At 39.1% G+C, this 17256-nt stretch overlaps 1 protein-coding gene across 11 annotated transcripts in view; it reads left to right on the top strand.

Moving 5' to 3' along the window:
• The window catches only part of LOC5580035 (tyrosine-protein phosphatase non-receptor type 21), a 91322-nt gene that overhangs the window by 58377 nt on the left and 15689 nt on the right, over positions 1-17256 (top strand). For all 11 annotated transcript variants that reach the window (XM_021847200.1, XM_021847199.1, XM_021847197.1 and 8 more), the window contains one exon: positions 14246-17211. In XM_021847200.1, the coding sequence (XP_021702892.1) occupies positions 14246-17211 (2966 nt within the window). The remainder of the gene's footprint in view (positions 1-14245; positions 17212-17256) is intronic.

The following is a 17256-nucleotide window of genomic DNA, read 5'->3' as shown; positions in this document are numbered from 1 at the left end:
GCATGAGATATTGCAGGGCTCTTCCATACCTCATTCAGGTAGTAGGTATTCAAAACTTTCTGGTATGGAATACCTCAGCTTGGCTTTCAGCAGCAATTTTCTTCTCCTCTGGTGGAATCACGATATTATCAAAATATGAACCTTAAAATTTTCTTTGCAGAATTTTAGTTTATTTAGATCGAGTCTAACCTTTCAGAAAATGCATGCCTCAAAATATTCTATCGGTGACATATTTAAATATATGAGTTTTTATATGAAAAAGTGGACGACTCATCGAAAAGAATATGACAATAGCTTTCATGGTTCTAAGCATTTAAATTCCTTCAAAAATGTAAAACAAGATTTGAAAAAATCTAAAGTCGAACCTTTTAATACTTTTAACTGAGAACTCATGTAGCATACGGCATTACGGAGCTAAATAAATTTTGTAATTATTTCTACTTTATTCTTTGCAACTCTGCTATTTTGTTAGTTAGGAGACGTACTAGTCTTAACATTAGTTAGCTGGAGAAATGCTCAGTTTTATATGCTTTTGCCATTCGGCTACATTCTGGTAATGTAGTTAAAAAAATGGTGGTAGCGGCTCACTAAGAAAGGTGGACGTAATTGTTAACTATAACGATACAGGGATAATTTGTTCATTGCAACATTTTTACGTTACAAAGAATGAATACTACTAGTTTATTATAAAGCATATGTCATTTTGACACCGGAGTATTCGTTGAATACTGCATTTGACAGTTGTGTATGACAGAAAATTAGCATTTAATTGCTTTTTGATTGTAACATGTTAAAGATTTGTAATGGAAAGCATTGCAAATGCAGAAATAGCAATGTACGAATGTTTTCTGTACAACAAAAGCTATTATCAAACTACTTCAATGCTTGATAAGTTGAATCTATAATCTAAAGAATCAAATAGTTATTTCGCATTGCCTTCATACTGACAAATTGGAAATGTTATTACCGTATCCTATATGCAGTCCCACACAATGTTATAGTTTGTGGCGGAATTATTACCATCATCGTCACCATTTGAAAAACACGATTGTAACGTAACGAAATCGTAGATCTCATTTACTTGAATTTTAAGTAATAGTCCAAAACTCATTAAAAATCCACAATATTATTGATGTATAAATTATTGCAGAGCTATAGATCAGATAAAATGCATATATTTGATCATAGATTTAGATCATAGAATTTATCATTATTTTCATTTTTATACTGATTTTCGATTATAACTTTGATGCCTATTTGATGTTATTTATTTATATATTCAGCCATTCCATGAAAAACCGATCTAGTGGGTCACCGAATTCCGTGAAAATTTGCTATTTTGTTCCTTATCCGAAATAAGAATGCACGTATTTTTGGATTTTTTGATTAGGGTGACCATTTCCGAAATAGAATGACCAGAAAAATCGCGATTTTGCAAATTTTATATTTTTAAAAAAATTATAACTTTTGAATCGTTTGAGCGATTTTCAATCTTTTTAAACAAAATGAAAGCTAAATATTTTGACTTTTCAGAGAAAAATAAAAAATCTCAAAAAAAATGTTTTTACAGATAAAAAAAATCAATAATTTCCGTTTTTTCTTGCTTTGAAGGCCTCGGGACCAAAGGAGCTATTGCTGTTCTTATTTTTTCTTGAAAGTTTAGAAAATTTTACGTTTAAGCTAAGTATGCTGTTTCGATCAAGAAAAGTAAAGAAATTCCTTGACTGAAAGGGTCAAAAAATTTCCTACAGAGAGCCCCCTTTGAAGTGACATTTCTTCTCAACTGCGTACTGCGATCAGAAAAAAAGTGATTTTCTTGACCATTTCTTGGGAGAAATTTTCCACGCATCGATTCCTTTTCTTGTCAGTAGCAAACCGGCCTTTACTGTCAAATTTTCAGCGATGTATGTTTTTTAGTTTTTGAGATATATTTTTTTGAAAATAAAAAATCAGTCATTTTTCATCCGCACACACTGTAGCGATAAAAGTTTTTTATTTCATATGCGCTTTTTTGAAAAAATACGCTTGAAAAAGTGAATGGAAAAACTACAGAAGCGCTTACATCTTTTCAAAAAAAAGTTTAGAGGTATGTCGTCTTCAGAGAAAACGTGTATTTTGCCCATATTTAAAACTCTGCAGGACATAGTAGGTCAGTAAAATTGATATTTTCGATATTATTGAGGAAAAACCGATTTTTAACCACAAAATTCAAAAGTTACATGTATGTATTTCACAAACTGTAAGGTATAGGAAAAAATGATGTTCTAGAAAGCACTCATATATTCAATAATCTACAACATTGTAGAACATTTTATTGTGCTATCAACAGAAATAAAAAAGTTTGAAAATGAAGTTCGAAAGTTATAAAATTTAGCGCTTAGGACACTTTTGCGTATAACGTGCCTCGAACAGACATGCAAATGTTCAGAAGACATCAAAACGTTATCTCTTATATTTTTCAAGCTATTAATTAATTCCACTTAATGTCGCTCCGTAGACCAATGTGACATTGGTCGAGACTTCGTTCAGGTAATGTATCGATTTATGTCTCTTAACTCGTTCGTATTTTTACTGCATACACTGCATAGACCAATATCTCACTAAGAAATTTTGAATTTTTTTGAACAATATCTTCAGTACCATAATAATACCACATCGGGATGTTGCCAATTCCAGATCTAGTAGCGAGACATTTCATAGTGACTTGATCACTTTTTTCGACCTAGTCATTAACAAGTCACTATTTGCAACAAAAAAGTCACTAAATTTCTTTTTTTTTCAAAGAAATAGTCACTAGTGACAAAATAGTGACTTTCGGAATCTGATGATAATTAAATTGAGGGCTGGGCAAAATAGATATTTGTTAAAAATATATTTAGTGAGATTTGGAATTCAAAATGCTATTTTGTAGACGTTTCCAACTAATTAAAAACAATTTGAGAAACGTTTTGGAAAGGATTTTAGCAGAAGTTAAAAAGCGATAGGTCGAAATACTTGAATAAATTTAGTCGAAAACCAGGACCAATATTTGACGAACCTGCTGAACAAATTACTAGTGAACTTTCTGCGGTTATAGAACCTGCCTCCTAAATGAACCTCATCAAAACTCCCCCGGAAGGTTAGCCAGAGTTGGTTAAGAATAACAATCAAAACAAATGTTTGTCAGAAACTCGTCCAAACTTCAAAACTAGTTTTGCTAAAAAAAAAATCAGAAATTACATTTAAAATTCAATAAATTAGCTATACATTTTTTCATTGATTAACTCTTGATTCTGTTTTTTCACGATTTATTTCAACTATTTCTTTACAAAAACACGATTCTATAAGGAATGCTTGAACAATTTTAAATAATGATAATTTATCAATACTGCCGTTGTACGCATAATTGTCCCATGTTCCAAAATATGCAATCGAGAAAAACGCGTTTAAAGATTTTTACTCATTTAGGCCTCGTATTGACCAGGTGTGTAGTAAATTAAATTAAAATCTTCACAATAGTATAAAGAATAGCCTGTTTATTACAGTCAAGAGTTTATATTATTAGCTTAGCTTAGCTTAGACTGACTACACATATCAATGGTTGCTATTCCGTGATTGACCGAAGTCAGTGAAAATGCACAAAGAATCAACTAGAAGTTCGGCTGGGATTGGCCATAATCTTCTTCAGTGTGCATAATTCAGTGCCTCTATTTATACAAGGTCAATAACGGCGCCGGCCACGTCCTTGCAGTCAGGTGGGATTGGAGGAAGGAATGTTAGTGTGTAACCTTTGCTATATGGAGACCGTGTTTACCTCTGCATCTCCACAAAGGTTACTGGGAGGGATGTTTGTTAATGGGAAGGATCGTTGGGTCACAGGATTCACTTTGATAAGCGATTAGACCATGATAAATTATTTGACGCGAGCTAAGGATCGAACACTACCAACCTGCTTCGCGAACCGCGCCACTAATAAATCATGCCACGCGAGCGACGCGCGACACGATTGATCCTGCTCACATCACCTGCCCCCGCAGGAGCAAGCGACGCGAGCAAAGGATCAAACACTACTAACCTGCTTCGCGAACCGCGCCACTAATAGATCATGCCACGCGAGCGTCGCGCGACACGATTGATCCTGCTCACATCACCCGCCCCCGCAGGAGCAAGCGACGCGAGCAAAGGATCAAACACTACTAACCTGCTTCGCGATCCGCGCCACTAATCTCAAGGTCGAAGGATCAAACACTACTAACGAACCGATCACTTTTTCACTACTTCACTACCGACGCGCGACATGTTTGATCCTGCCCTCATCGCGCGCCCCCGCAGGAGCAAGCGTCAAGGTCGAAGGATCAAACACTACTAACGAACCGATCACTTTTTCACTACTTCACTACCGACGCGCGACATGTTTGATCCTGCCCTCATCGCGCGCCCCCGCAGGAGCAAGCGTCAAGGTCGAAGGATCAAACACTACTAACGAACCGATCACTTTTTCACTACTTCACTACCGACGCGCGACATGTTTGATCCTGCCCTCATCGCTCGCCCCCGCAGGAGCAAGCATCAAGGTCGAAGGATCAAACACTACTAACGAACCGATCACTTTTTCACTACTTCACTACCGACGCGCGACATGTTTGATCCTGCCCTCATCGCGCGCCCCCGCAGGAGCAAGCGTCAAGGTCGAAGGATCAAACACTACTCTATTACAGTCAAGAGTTTATATTATGGGAATAAAGTAAATTTAGCAACGAAATTCAAAGTGGGACTGTTATGCCTAGAAATACGGGGTTTTTGGTGAATTTCTACGCATAACAGTCCCACTGATAGTAGTGACCAATTATGTGCTAAGCAAGATGACTGTTCTTACGTATAGATTGAACCGAATGTAGAGGACGTATATCCTCAAGACTATGTTAAGGCGTCTAATGAAGGCTCAAGTGACATGTGCAAAACGGAGCCGCGTGAAGAAATACGATTTTATAGCTTGGGATGGAAAGCAAAGTTTTCTGTATGTGTGATAATAAGAAGATGTATGAGTTAATGAAAGACAGAGTGGATGAGTAAGTTAGAGCGTTTATAAGATGTAAAAAGTTCCTATATCGACTCTTCCAGCTGCAGGCTTGAAAGAAACTCATCTGCGAATTCAAGGGTATTCTGCGGAGTAAATATTTAACTAAAAATTCACGACACAAATCTTCACACGATTTGACATTTCTTTGGACTCTGTTTGCAAAATAATGATATTTGATACATCGCAAATTAAGTTTTATAACCATCAACATATTTGCCACTTGCACCGAAGAGCCAATTATGCGGAATAACCCAGACCGCCAATATAATAGCCACTTCCTGTGGGGAACAGGGTATCCAAAACAACCTGGCATTATATCAAGTCATCCAAGAACCTTTGAATTACCCTTCTTCAGCCTTGATTTGGGAATTTACAAAGTTTGATGTTGCCAGCTAGGATTCAGAACCGACAGTTTAGAGGTCATTTCCCCAGGGAACCGGGAATTCGGAACAATCCGACATGTGGTCAAGCCATTCAAATATATTTGAACAACTTTTAGACCTGATATGCAAATTCATAAAAATTGATATGTCGCAAGCCAGGTTTTAGATTCGCCAATATAATGGCCACTTTCACCAGTGAACCGGTATTCGGAACAACCCAGCATGTGGTCAAGTCATCCAAAAACGGTCGAACGATTTTTATTTAGACTTTGTTTGCTAAATCATGAAGTTGATTTGTCGCAAGTCAGGGTTTGCGATATGAGTTAAAATGGCGATACGAAACGAAACGATATGCGGAATTTTCAAAACTGTTCGTAGCGAAACGAAACGAATAGTTGCAATACTCTGTAAGAACCGATACGAAATTCAAATCCTCACGAAATATTTCAAAACGAAACGAAATTTTTCTGAGTATTCCGCGAAATTTTTTTGTGTAGTGATAATTTTGGTATACAAACACGTAGCGTTATCAGAACAGGGTATTTTTATAACCCGTCGGACTTAACATAATTATAATTATATTACGTGCATCTAACTACTAAACTGCAGTCGATTTGGGTGACAAATAGGGAAAGACCACCAATTTTTGAACCATTCATACGATTTTGGCCTACTTTGTATGAAAATCCGAAAATTGGTACAGAATTCTTGTGGGTCAAAATTAGTGCTTTTCTCCTAGGTGACTGTTTTGAATCCCGGTTTGGTTTGGGATCTTTTCGCGTTGTAAACTTTTATGACTTTCAAGGACATACCTACATGTCCTATGTCTTGTTTGAAAAAAGCCCGTTAACAATTGTTGTTACACCTAAGGAGTGGATCGAAAAGTAGTTTCAAGCATTTTAAACAATCCCAAATATGTTGAATTAAGTCCACAAGCGATTTAATTTTTCGATATGCCTTACAATGTAATTAAAAACCATGTAGTTGTGATGTTATATCACTAACTTCTATTAAACATGAAATAATGTATCGAAAACTAAACACTACACAGATTTTGCAATTGGATTATTTGGACAAATTGATGTGCAATTTACGAAAAAGTTACACGTCTTCTCGGTGAGAATCGAACTCACGAATCCATGTTCACTAGATAGGGCGCGTTACCCCTACGACACGAGAGGACCCATGGACGCAGAAGTTAACCTGAATTCGATTTCAGCTCGTCACGTGGTCCTCTTTCGCAAAGCGCACCTCTTTCGGAAGAATTGCCCATCCATGAGTCCTCTCGTGGTTTAGAGGTAACACGCCCTATTTAGTGAACAGGGAGTCGTGGGTTAGATTCTCACCGAGAAGATGTGTAACTTTTTCGCAAATTTCACATCAATTTGTTAATTTAATTCAATTGCCAAATATATGTAATGATTAGTTTTTCGGTAGCTCTTAAACTTCCACTCGTCTGGTTAGCCGTATATCACGAATCATAATTAATTAAATACAAGTATGAAATAATCGTTTTCGATTTTACGCATTTTGTACATATGTACTAATGCTTTTTGCATTGAGAGAATGTGAATAGGAGTGAATTTGAAGTCGATAAGTGTCCATGAGGACACTTTTTGGAAACATAACGCCAGAAAGAAGAAGAATGGAGGAATTAACGGAATAATTGCTATAATACAGTTTGATTTTCTTATATAAAATAATGTACGCATCTTCCTCGTTTAAACCGAAAATGAATCGCAAATATCAATCAAAATATCAAGAGCACATAAAATCAGTGACATAAGTTAGTAACCAAATGCTGTTTTTCCATAAAAAATGCCCAAGCATGGGGTGCTGTATCTCAGCTTCTGGTGGTTCGAATTGGCTGAAATTTGGATGACGAACTACAAATAACTTGAAATTTTGCCTGTAAGGGAATTATTACATTGCTGTCATTTTACATAGAATTTTAGAGGATTGTTCAAAGACAAAAGTAAGTAACCGAGAAACGTTTTAATTTAATTCGAAAACGGTAAGTTGTGGGTTGTTGGTATGTTCCACAAAGTTGTTCAATTTTAGAAGTCACACAAATTTGCAGAGCACACCATCTTTCCACGACTTACCGTTTTCGAATTAAATTAAAAAGTCTCTCTGTTACTTACTTTTGTCTTTGAACAACCCTCTGAAATTCTATGTAAAATGACAACAATGTAATAATTCCCTTACAGGCAAAATTTCAAGTTATTTGTAGTTCGTCATCCAAATTTCAATCAATTCGAACCACCAGAAGCTGAGATCCAGCACCCCAAACTTGGACATTTTGTATGGAAAAACAGCATTTGGTTACTAACTTATGTCACTGACTGTATCTAAAGAAACAGACAGTGGTTTGTTGTACAATGCTGTTTTCAATTTATACCACGGATTTATTTAGGTATGAATATGTCATGGATCGCATTACCAACCATAGGTTACTCCCAGATCCTTATCCCACTAGTCCAATATCCTTTCCATGACAGCTGTGAAGATGCGGAAGATTCTTCGGTCTTAAGTAACAATGGTTGTCTAACTTACAATACTTCCCCGATGGCCGTAAGGACGTGGCCGGCGCCGTTCTTCTTCTTCTTTCTGGCGTTACGTCTCCACTGGGATAAAGCCTGCTTCTCAGCTTAGTGTTCTTATGAGCACTTCCACAGTTATTAACTGAGAGCTTACTATGCCAATGACCATTTTTTGCATGTGTATATCGTGTGGCAGGTACGAAGATACTCTATGCCCTGGGAGTCGAGAAAATTTCCAACCCGAAAAGATCCTCGACCGGTGGGATTCGAACCCACGACCCTCAGCTTGGTCTTGCTGAATAGCTGCGCGTTTACCGCTACGGCTATCTGGGCCCCTGGCCGGCGCCGTTATGAACTTTAAAATTTGAACTCTCGATTTGTGCATTTTGAGAATGGTTAGCTAATCCCAAGACCCATTCATTAGGGTGGGGCTTATTTCCAAAAATCTTCCGTAGTCAGGATTTACAAAGTGAAAAATGATCATCGGTCCCAAAATAACATCCTGTGAAAAAATGAGAATTTTTGGTGAAGGTTTAGAGGTGGCGCAAAGGGCGTATGTGCAGTTTTCCCATTTTAGTGAACTCTGAAAAATTTTGGTATGCTTTTCAGCTTGTTTTGGTGATTTTAAGACCCTTAAGGGCAAAAAATCACCTCAAAATTGCGATATCTCCACTCCTTTAGATGATATTTGACGAAATATATTTTATGCATGCGATTTTTGGCCCTTGAATAGGTTACGCTGACTGATTAATATGAACCCGAATAAGCATATGAATAGCTGGGGAGAATTCCTATGCTAGTAGAATGGAACAAAGAGCAAAAAAGAATGAGAGAAAGAACAAAGAACACAGAAGAATGTAAGATGGGGTGGGTTAAACAGGTGGGAGGGTGAAACTAGTGATGTCTTGAGTGTAACTGAGGAATCTAGAAAACGATGATTATATTTATTGACTTCATTTTTTTTTCAATCTTTATTAACGAGATTTTTAGCTCTTTAGCTATGGGCTAGTTCATCTCGGGACCAACGGGTTTACTTCCCTTCCGCAGGATGTCACCACTGAAATTTTTAGTGACTATCTCGGGGATGGGATTCGATCCCAGATCCTTAGCGTGAAAGGTGTGTGTTCTAACCACTACACCAGGTCTGACCCCTTGACTTCTATTTAATATTACCTACTTCAGAAATATTTCGAGCAATTTTTCTTCATCTGTAGTTTTCGACCCATGTATACGATTTAATTGGAACTTATTGCAACTTTATTGGACTTTATGGAAAAATTTCAATAACAGCTAAAATGTCCTTAATTCCATGCGAAGTTTCATCATTATTCTCCTGGTAGATATAGATAAATGCATGTCACTTTACTGTTTTAGTTCAATAATCGTTTGGTTGTTTTTTTTCTGAATGATGATAGCAATTTATCAAAAGGGACCGTTGCAAAATTTACATCCTGAAAATTCAGCCTCACGCCGTATCTATTAAATTCATAACTAATTTATATAATTATTTATATATACATAGGACATCCTGTGAAAATTCCTTCATGTAGCTCTGTCCTAAAAAATATGTTTCAGAACTGTGACGACTTAATTTTGGTTTTATGCAACCTGAAGTGCTTTATCTCTTGCACCCTATAAAAGCTCGTGCACTAATTTGAATTTTGACTACCGATTTTTTTTCCTTTTGCTGTATAAACAACAGCGATTTCAAATACAGATGTAGAACGATGCATTGAACTTCATTTGCATTTTCGAAGTTATGTTGAAGGTGTTATGGTGAAAGTGAAGTATTGGACCCCTAAACGCAATTAATTGCTGAAATGGCATCATAATCCAGAAATTCCTGTGGAAATTATAACAAGAAGTGTTATTGCTAAAATCGTTTATGGATTTACCTAATAAGGATATATCGTGTGGGATCAAAATCCGAACACCTAAGAAATGAATCTAAACCCTTCCACTTCATATAAAACTCCATCTATTTGTTTGCAGTGTACGGATTTTGAGCCTGTATGGATTTGGGCCCCTCTGTAATTTCTTTCAGATTATAAAAGCAATTGCTGGAGTTATATCAAACGGACATTCTAAAATACTAAATGAGTGTTAAACTTGCATATAATCACATCTCATACATCCAACCGAGATATTTTAACGGCTCCAAAGTTGATTCTAATATAATATCATCAGTTACACCCTCCCCCCTGTTTAACCCACCCCACCTTACATTCTTCTGTGTTCTTTGTTCTTTTTCTCATTCTTCTTTGCTCTTTGTTCCATTCTACTAGCATAGGAATCCTCCCCAGCTACCCGAGTTCACAGTAATCAGTCAGCGTAACCTATTCAAGGGCCAAAAATCGCATGCATAAAATATATTTCGTCAAATATCATCTAAAGGAGTGGAGATATCGCAATTTTGAGGTGATTTTTTGCCCTTAAGGGTCTTAAAATCACCAAAACAAGCTGAAAAGCATACCAAAATTTTTCAGAGTTCACTAAAATGGGAAAACTGCACATACGCCCTTTGCGCCACCTCTAAACCTTCACCAAAAATTCTCATTTTTTCACAGGATGTTATTTTGGGACCGATGATCATTTTTCACTTTGTAAATCCTGACAACGAAAGATTTTTGGAAATAAGCCCCACCCTACCCATTCATTCAATGTCTGTGCAACTAATGCTCTGGTCAATCACGGAGTAGCAACTACGAATTGTACAGTCATCTGAGCTCATGCTCATGCTCAACATTGAGGACTCTTGACCCACGATAATATCGCTAAAAGGTTTTTTTACATTTCTGTGGGTGATATACTACATAGGAGTAGAAGCGTGTGCTATGCCGTTTTTGTTCGAAACAAAACTCGTAATTTCGCGAAATTCCGTTTCATTCCGTTTGTTTTCAATTTTCCGCGGAAATATTTTTACAATTTGGCGAAACGAAACGAAATCGTAAAATAAAAATTCCGCCTGTCTGAGTTCCGTGGAATTCCGCGGAATTTCGTTTCGAAGCATGTTTGAAGGAATCATTCGGTATTTCGCAAGCCATGAATTACTCGAACGACTCGAAATTAAAGTGATTACTGATTCTTCAAATGGGATTATTCCAGTACTTCCCATGATGAATCCTTAATTACGGTGAGTTTCTAATCGATGACCGCGGTTCCAAAAAATAGAGAGTGCTTCGGAGAGCCCAAACAAGACGATTCGTTTTCGGAACGCCGGGAATGGTGTTTCGTTTCGCTTGTCTGCTGGGCAGTGCTTCGAAAAGCCCAAACAAGACGGTACGTTTTCGGTACGCCGGGAGTTGTGTTTTGTTTCGCGTGTCTGCTGGGCAGTGCTTCGAAAAGCCCAAACAAGACGGTACGTTTTCGGGACGCCGGGAGTTGTGTTTCGTTTCGCTTGTCTGCTGGGCAGTGCTTCGAAAAGCCCAAGCGAGACGGTTCGTTTTCGGGACGCTACGGTTTGCGTTGTGTGAGTGCGAAAAGATATCCGTGTTAAATCAAGGATGGATTACCAACTGGTGAGCTCGTTTCATGCTTATAATGACACATTTTCTCATGACAGCGTTAATTTTATGTAATATTCAAACAAACTTTGTATGGTTCGTCACTGCAAGTGTCGGCATTATGCCTGTTTTATATAATTTCAATTAACATATATTTTCTCTCTTTAACATTACTAAAAACATCTTTTGAATGGTTCGACATTTTGGATGTTGACGTATATTTTAAAACTCCTATCAAAAACTTTTCAGCTCGAGACAAAAATGTACAGCGTTATTCTTCTGTAATTTTCCAACAAACTTTGTATGGTTCGTCATTACAAGTGTCGGCATCATTCCTGTTTCATATTATTTAAAATATATACATATTTTTTTTTCTTTTCGCTATTACTAAAAACATCTTTTGAATGGTTCGGCATTATGGATGCTGACGTATTTTTTTTAAATCTTCTACCAAAAACTTCTCGAGACAAAATGCAAAACTAGCTTTAAGTTGTATTTTTCCTCCTTATCCATGGATCGCATCACTGACCATTGGTGACTCCCAGATCTTTTCCTCCCTCACTAATAAATACCCTTCCCGTGGTGATTGTGGAGATGCAGAGGTATTCTCGGTCTCTAGAAGCAACAATCATTACACCCTAACATTCCTTCTCCATCCCAACTGACTGTAAGGACTTGGCCGGCGCCGTTATTGATCAATAATATTAGAGCTGCTAAAATTGTACTTCGAGAATAAGCGGACACTCCCATCCCTTATTCATTTGGATCGTAGTGCAATTCTTACCAGTTTCGATCAATCACGGAGTAGCAACCATTGACATGTACAGTCTGTCTATGCTATGCTATGCTATGCTATGCTATGCTATGACCGCGGTTCCAAAAAATAGAAAAATATTGCGATTGACTCAGAAAATTGAACTGAAATTCATTGGAAAACGGATGAGAAATAATATTTTGATATTGAAAATTTCAATCAAGTTTGACGTCAGGCTCGCATGAATGATGCACCCGATAATACATAAAACAGATTGTGTTCCACATGGGATGTAAAGCCAACTTAAGAAGATATTCAAAACGATTTTCCCAAACACCAGCTAATCCAAAACTGTCTACTGAATATTTTGTTCGTGATCAGCGCAGCGAATTGACACTATACAATTCAGTTATGCGTAGAAATACAGTAGTGGGACAGTTATGCGTGGAAATTCAACAATGGGACAAATTGACTTGGCTTGCTTTTCATTGAGTTTCCGAACAAAGTAAATTTTTGGTAGGTGTTTTCTAAAACTATACGTAAAAATAAACTGTTTGATAACAAAAAGTCAAAATGCACAAAAAATAACATGGGACAATTATGCGTATAACGGCAGAATAGTGATATGAGTGGGGATTCCTTAACGTCAAATCCACCTGCTTTCAGCAACAAATATGCATCTATTAAATAGAGATTTCTTAAAAAGAACGATTTCAATCGTTTACAGTTTAATTTTTGTCATTTTCAGGGTCGGAACAAATAAAACGTGAGGTTACAAGTCGTCACTGAGTGCTATGATTATTTTCAATAATTCATTTATTGATACGTTCAGTTAAAATGTTTATATCTAAGTACGCATGGAATCATTTTCAAATTACTTATGTACAGCATTCATCTAACTCGGTTTGCCTCGAGTTCGTTAAAAATCATTTGTGTTCTGCAGTTACTGTTTATGTGGCAGAAAGGGTATCTAGCAGACAGATGGGTGTATACACTGACGGATCACCTAGTAGCTTCAAAGCCCAGTAATAGTACCAGTTTTTGTCACTTCCATACATCCGGGAAGATTCCTTGATTTGTTAAGCGTTGCATCGCGGTTCTAAACATGAACGAATCCGCCATGGTTGCCACTTTCAATATAATTCTGGATACCATCGGGTTCCGGGGCCTTATTTGACGCGAATCCTTCCAGTTCTTCGTTCGTCTCCTTATTTATCTGCTACATACGGCACTGTACACGTCATTGTAGAACATTGCCTTATTTGGTATAATCTTATTTGACATAAGCAGAATTTGTTGTCATAGTTGTTTTGTGGGGGGAAAGAGGGGGTTCAAAATAAGGGCTGTTCATTAACCACGTGGTCATTATTTTGGACTTTCAGAACCCCCCCACGACCACGAGGGGGATTTTGTCCATACAAAAGTTTTAAAATTTGTATGGACCGTGGTCACAGGCCACACCCCCCCTCCACCATAGATGTTCACGTGGTTTATGGACGACCCCATAGGAAATTTTGCATTACGTAATGTTTGAATATACCCTACCTTTCCACCGAAAATTGATTGAGTTCACTAGATTTTCTATAAATTTTTAAAACCAATTTAGACAACACTGAACTGTAACCTTACTCTACCAATTTCGAATAGTTCTTACCACATCCAAAATTTCCCTCCTTTCGATCAGCTGATTGATTCGTTACGTTATCGTGTGCGCATCACGCACTTGCTCTTGCCACTCCTTATCTGAAAGGCCATTGGTCTCCACTCCATTATTATACGCGCAGTTTAGTCTTAATCAATCATAACGACGACTGCTTGCGCGCTGTTATCAAGCATAAACAAACGGAACCTCCTATGCATACACATTTGAGCGGATTCTTGTCATGGCATTTAGTATGGATGCCTATAAAGTAATTAAACTTAAGGAATGTTATCTCATTTCTGTTTCACACAGGTGCGACAAGCGTATTTGACTGGTTTCTTCTTCTTTCTCCAATTTGCAGATCCCTCCACCAAAATAGACTGCACGCTCAGTTCGGAAAGCACCGGTCAGGAGTGTTTGGAGAATGTCTGCCAACGGGTATCGATCACTCAGCCGGAGTTCTTTGGCTTGCGGTATGAAGTCAAAGGCAGCACTACCGGCGAGATGCGATGGGTGGACCTCGATCGACCCATCAGCCGACAGCTGGAGAAATTCTCCGCCAACATGAAAGTGCTGTACCTAAGGGTCATGTACTACGTTTTGTCCGGGGTCAGTTTGATCCACGACGAAAATACGCGGAGTTACTACTTTCTTCAACTGAAGCACGACGTGATCGAAGGTAGGATAAACTGTGATCCAAAACAGGCCGTCATTTTGGCGAACTACAGTCGTCAGGCTGAGTACGGTAATCATCAAGACCGCCATACCGTGTCTTATCTCAAAACGCTTTTATCATTTCCGAAGGAGATGATCGAAGCTGATTTGCTGGAGACGTTGACGGAAGAAGTGATACGACAAGCTCACGAATTGCATAACGTGACGCAGGGAGCGGCAGAAAGTTTGTACATTTCTGCCTGTCAGCAACTGGATGGATACGGCCAGGAAACCTTTGCCGCCAAAGACGAACATGGAGGGGATGTCACACTGGGAATCTCAGTATCGGGAATAATTGTGGCCAGCGATTCGAATAAGTTCTATCCTTGGCGAGATATTAAGAATGTACTCAACCATAAAAAGTATTTCAACATAGAATGTTCGGATGCTAGCGAGAATGTTAGATTTACGGTGGCGGACTCGACGACTGGATCGTACATCTGGAGGCTGTGCGCAATGCAGCATCGGTTCTTTGCCAGGTTTGAAAAGAACCAGACGCAAGCGAGTCAGTTAAATTTGAATCTGTTTCAAAATGAAAATTTGAACGACAGTAGGGACGATTTGCTGAGTGAAAGCCAGTATCAGATATCGTCTTCATCAATGAGTCATATAATGGGTTCAGCGAACTGGCAAAGCAATAACGAGCTTGCTGCTCATTCGGCTGCAAGTGTTTGGAACAATTCTGGACCATCAATGGGAATGGTCGTTGAATCCCAACCTTCGCCACTAGTTGCTTCCAGTACAAATATTGGTAGCATAGGAAACCTCAACAATAATGGCCTTATGAATTCCAATGCCAACGTAATGCAGTCCCGGTCGTCACTGCAAACATCCACACTGGATATTAATCTGAATTCCTCGTCTTCGGTGCCATTGGAATATTCGAATCACAGTTCAAACTGGGCAATAAATCCAGCCGGTTCGAACGCATCACTGATCAATCGTGCACAAAGCTCATCCTGTCTAGATTTAAGCAATAACAATGTTAGTCAAGATCGCGAGCGGCTTAAAGCGTTACTACCGACGTATCGACCGGCTCCGGACTACGAAACTGCCATACAGCAAAAGATGCGAAACAGCACTAACGACGTCCGTTTAAGTAACGGCAATTTGTTGCATTTATCTGCCTCTCAAATGTTGGCTCAGGACCATAATCAAATAGAATACAACATAACCGGAAGTCAACCGGATGTGTCCTATTTCAACCAAACGGTTCAACATCAACCCACAATTCATCAGCAGCCATACCCAGATGTCACTCATCACACAACGCCGCACATGATTGGCCCTCACTATTCGGATGCATCGGATTACGGCCTGACGCAGCGTTTCAAAATGATGAGATTAGTAAAACCACCTCCACCATATCCCGCCAATCGACTTAGTTCTACATCCACGCCGGATCTAGCGTCTCATCGTGCTCTTTTAGGATACCGCGGTGCTCACGTATCCGGATCTAGTCCTGATCTTGTATCAACTCGTCCCCTCATGAATCATGCTCAGCTCATGCAGATGTCCCAAAATAATCAGATGTTCTACCCAAGTGCCCATCAACTGCGACACTCGCAAAACATCGTTCCGCATGGAACCTACGAAAATTTAAACTTTGTGGAACCAACGAAACCTGGAATGCATCCTGCTACCCAGGGTGGTAATCTTATCTACTTAATGCCATCCGATATGGAACGTCTGTTAATAGCAGAAGGCACCCAATACCATAATGGCGCCATCGGTATCAATCCCAAAGCGCACCTCAATCGATCTTCCCAACACATCAACGGATCCATTGAGCCCATCTATGAGAACGTCCCCCTTCCTTGGAAAAACGAAAACGAATCCATTGGCGAAATTAGGAATCGAACATCCAGCGTACAATCCGCTCCGGGAGTATCGCGTCTCAGTCAGGAACCCCAGATTGCCGTCGCTCAACAACCCGCATACTTCGTTCCTGAGAAGCACCCCCCACCTCGTCATTCGAAACCTGCGCCAGAAACAATGGAACACGCAATGGTCCAGCAGGATCATTTCACGATTTCATCCAATCAACCTCCCCCTCCACAAAACGTACAACAGATCATTCAAAAGCCACGCACTCCCACTCCCCAACCGGAAGTGATAAACCGATCCCACTCCACAAACGTACTCGACTCCTCCGCATACTCCACCTTTGGTCCGGATTCTAGCAATACTGTAGCGCACAATTCCACCGCCATCATCCAAACAAACAATTCGACACATCAAAATCATCACTCCCATGGTAGCAGTAGCCAGAATGATTCCGGAATTAGCTCCGTAACAACATACTCCTCACATGTGACCACGAACAACGTTAGCATGTCGACCACAACCACTTCGGGTAGCAGTTCCGTCAAGGAAACCAAACGGCGAAAGATCTGGGACATCCTCGGAGGCCGTTCGAAAAAGTCATCCGATCAGCAGAAAAGTGCCACCCTCGGACGGGAAAAGGACCGAAAGAACAAGGCAGCGGCGAGTGGTTCGGCTAGCGGCGGCAGTGCCAACAGTTCCCTGAGCGAAGGCCAGATCAAACATCGCTGGTCGACGGGGATGCCGCGGCAGCAACCGCTGCCGGCCAACATCAGCAAGGAGAAGTTGGTTAGTGCTGAGATTTAAAATTCTTCAAAGATCGAATTTTAATGC

This window comes from Aedes aegypti, chromosome 2, assembly GCF_002204515.2.
Source record: "Aedes aegypti strain LVP_AGWG chromosome 2, AaegL5.0 Primary Assembly, whole genome shotgun sequence".
Classification (NCBI taxonomy): domain Eukaryota; kingdom Metazoa; phylum Arthropoda; class Insecta; order Diptera; family Culicidae; genus Aedes; species Aedes aegypti.
This window is presented reverse-complemented; position numbering and strand designations above follow the sequence as displayed.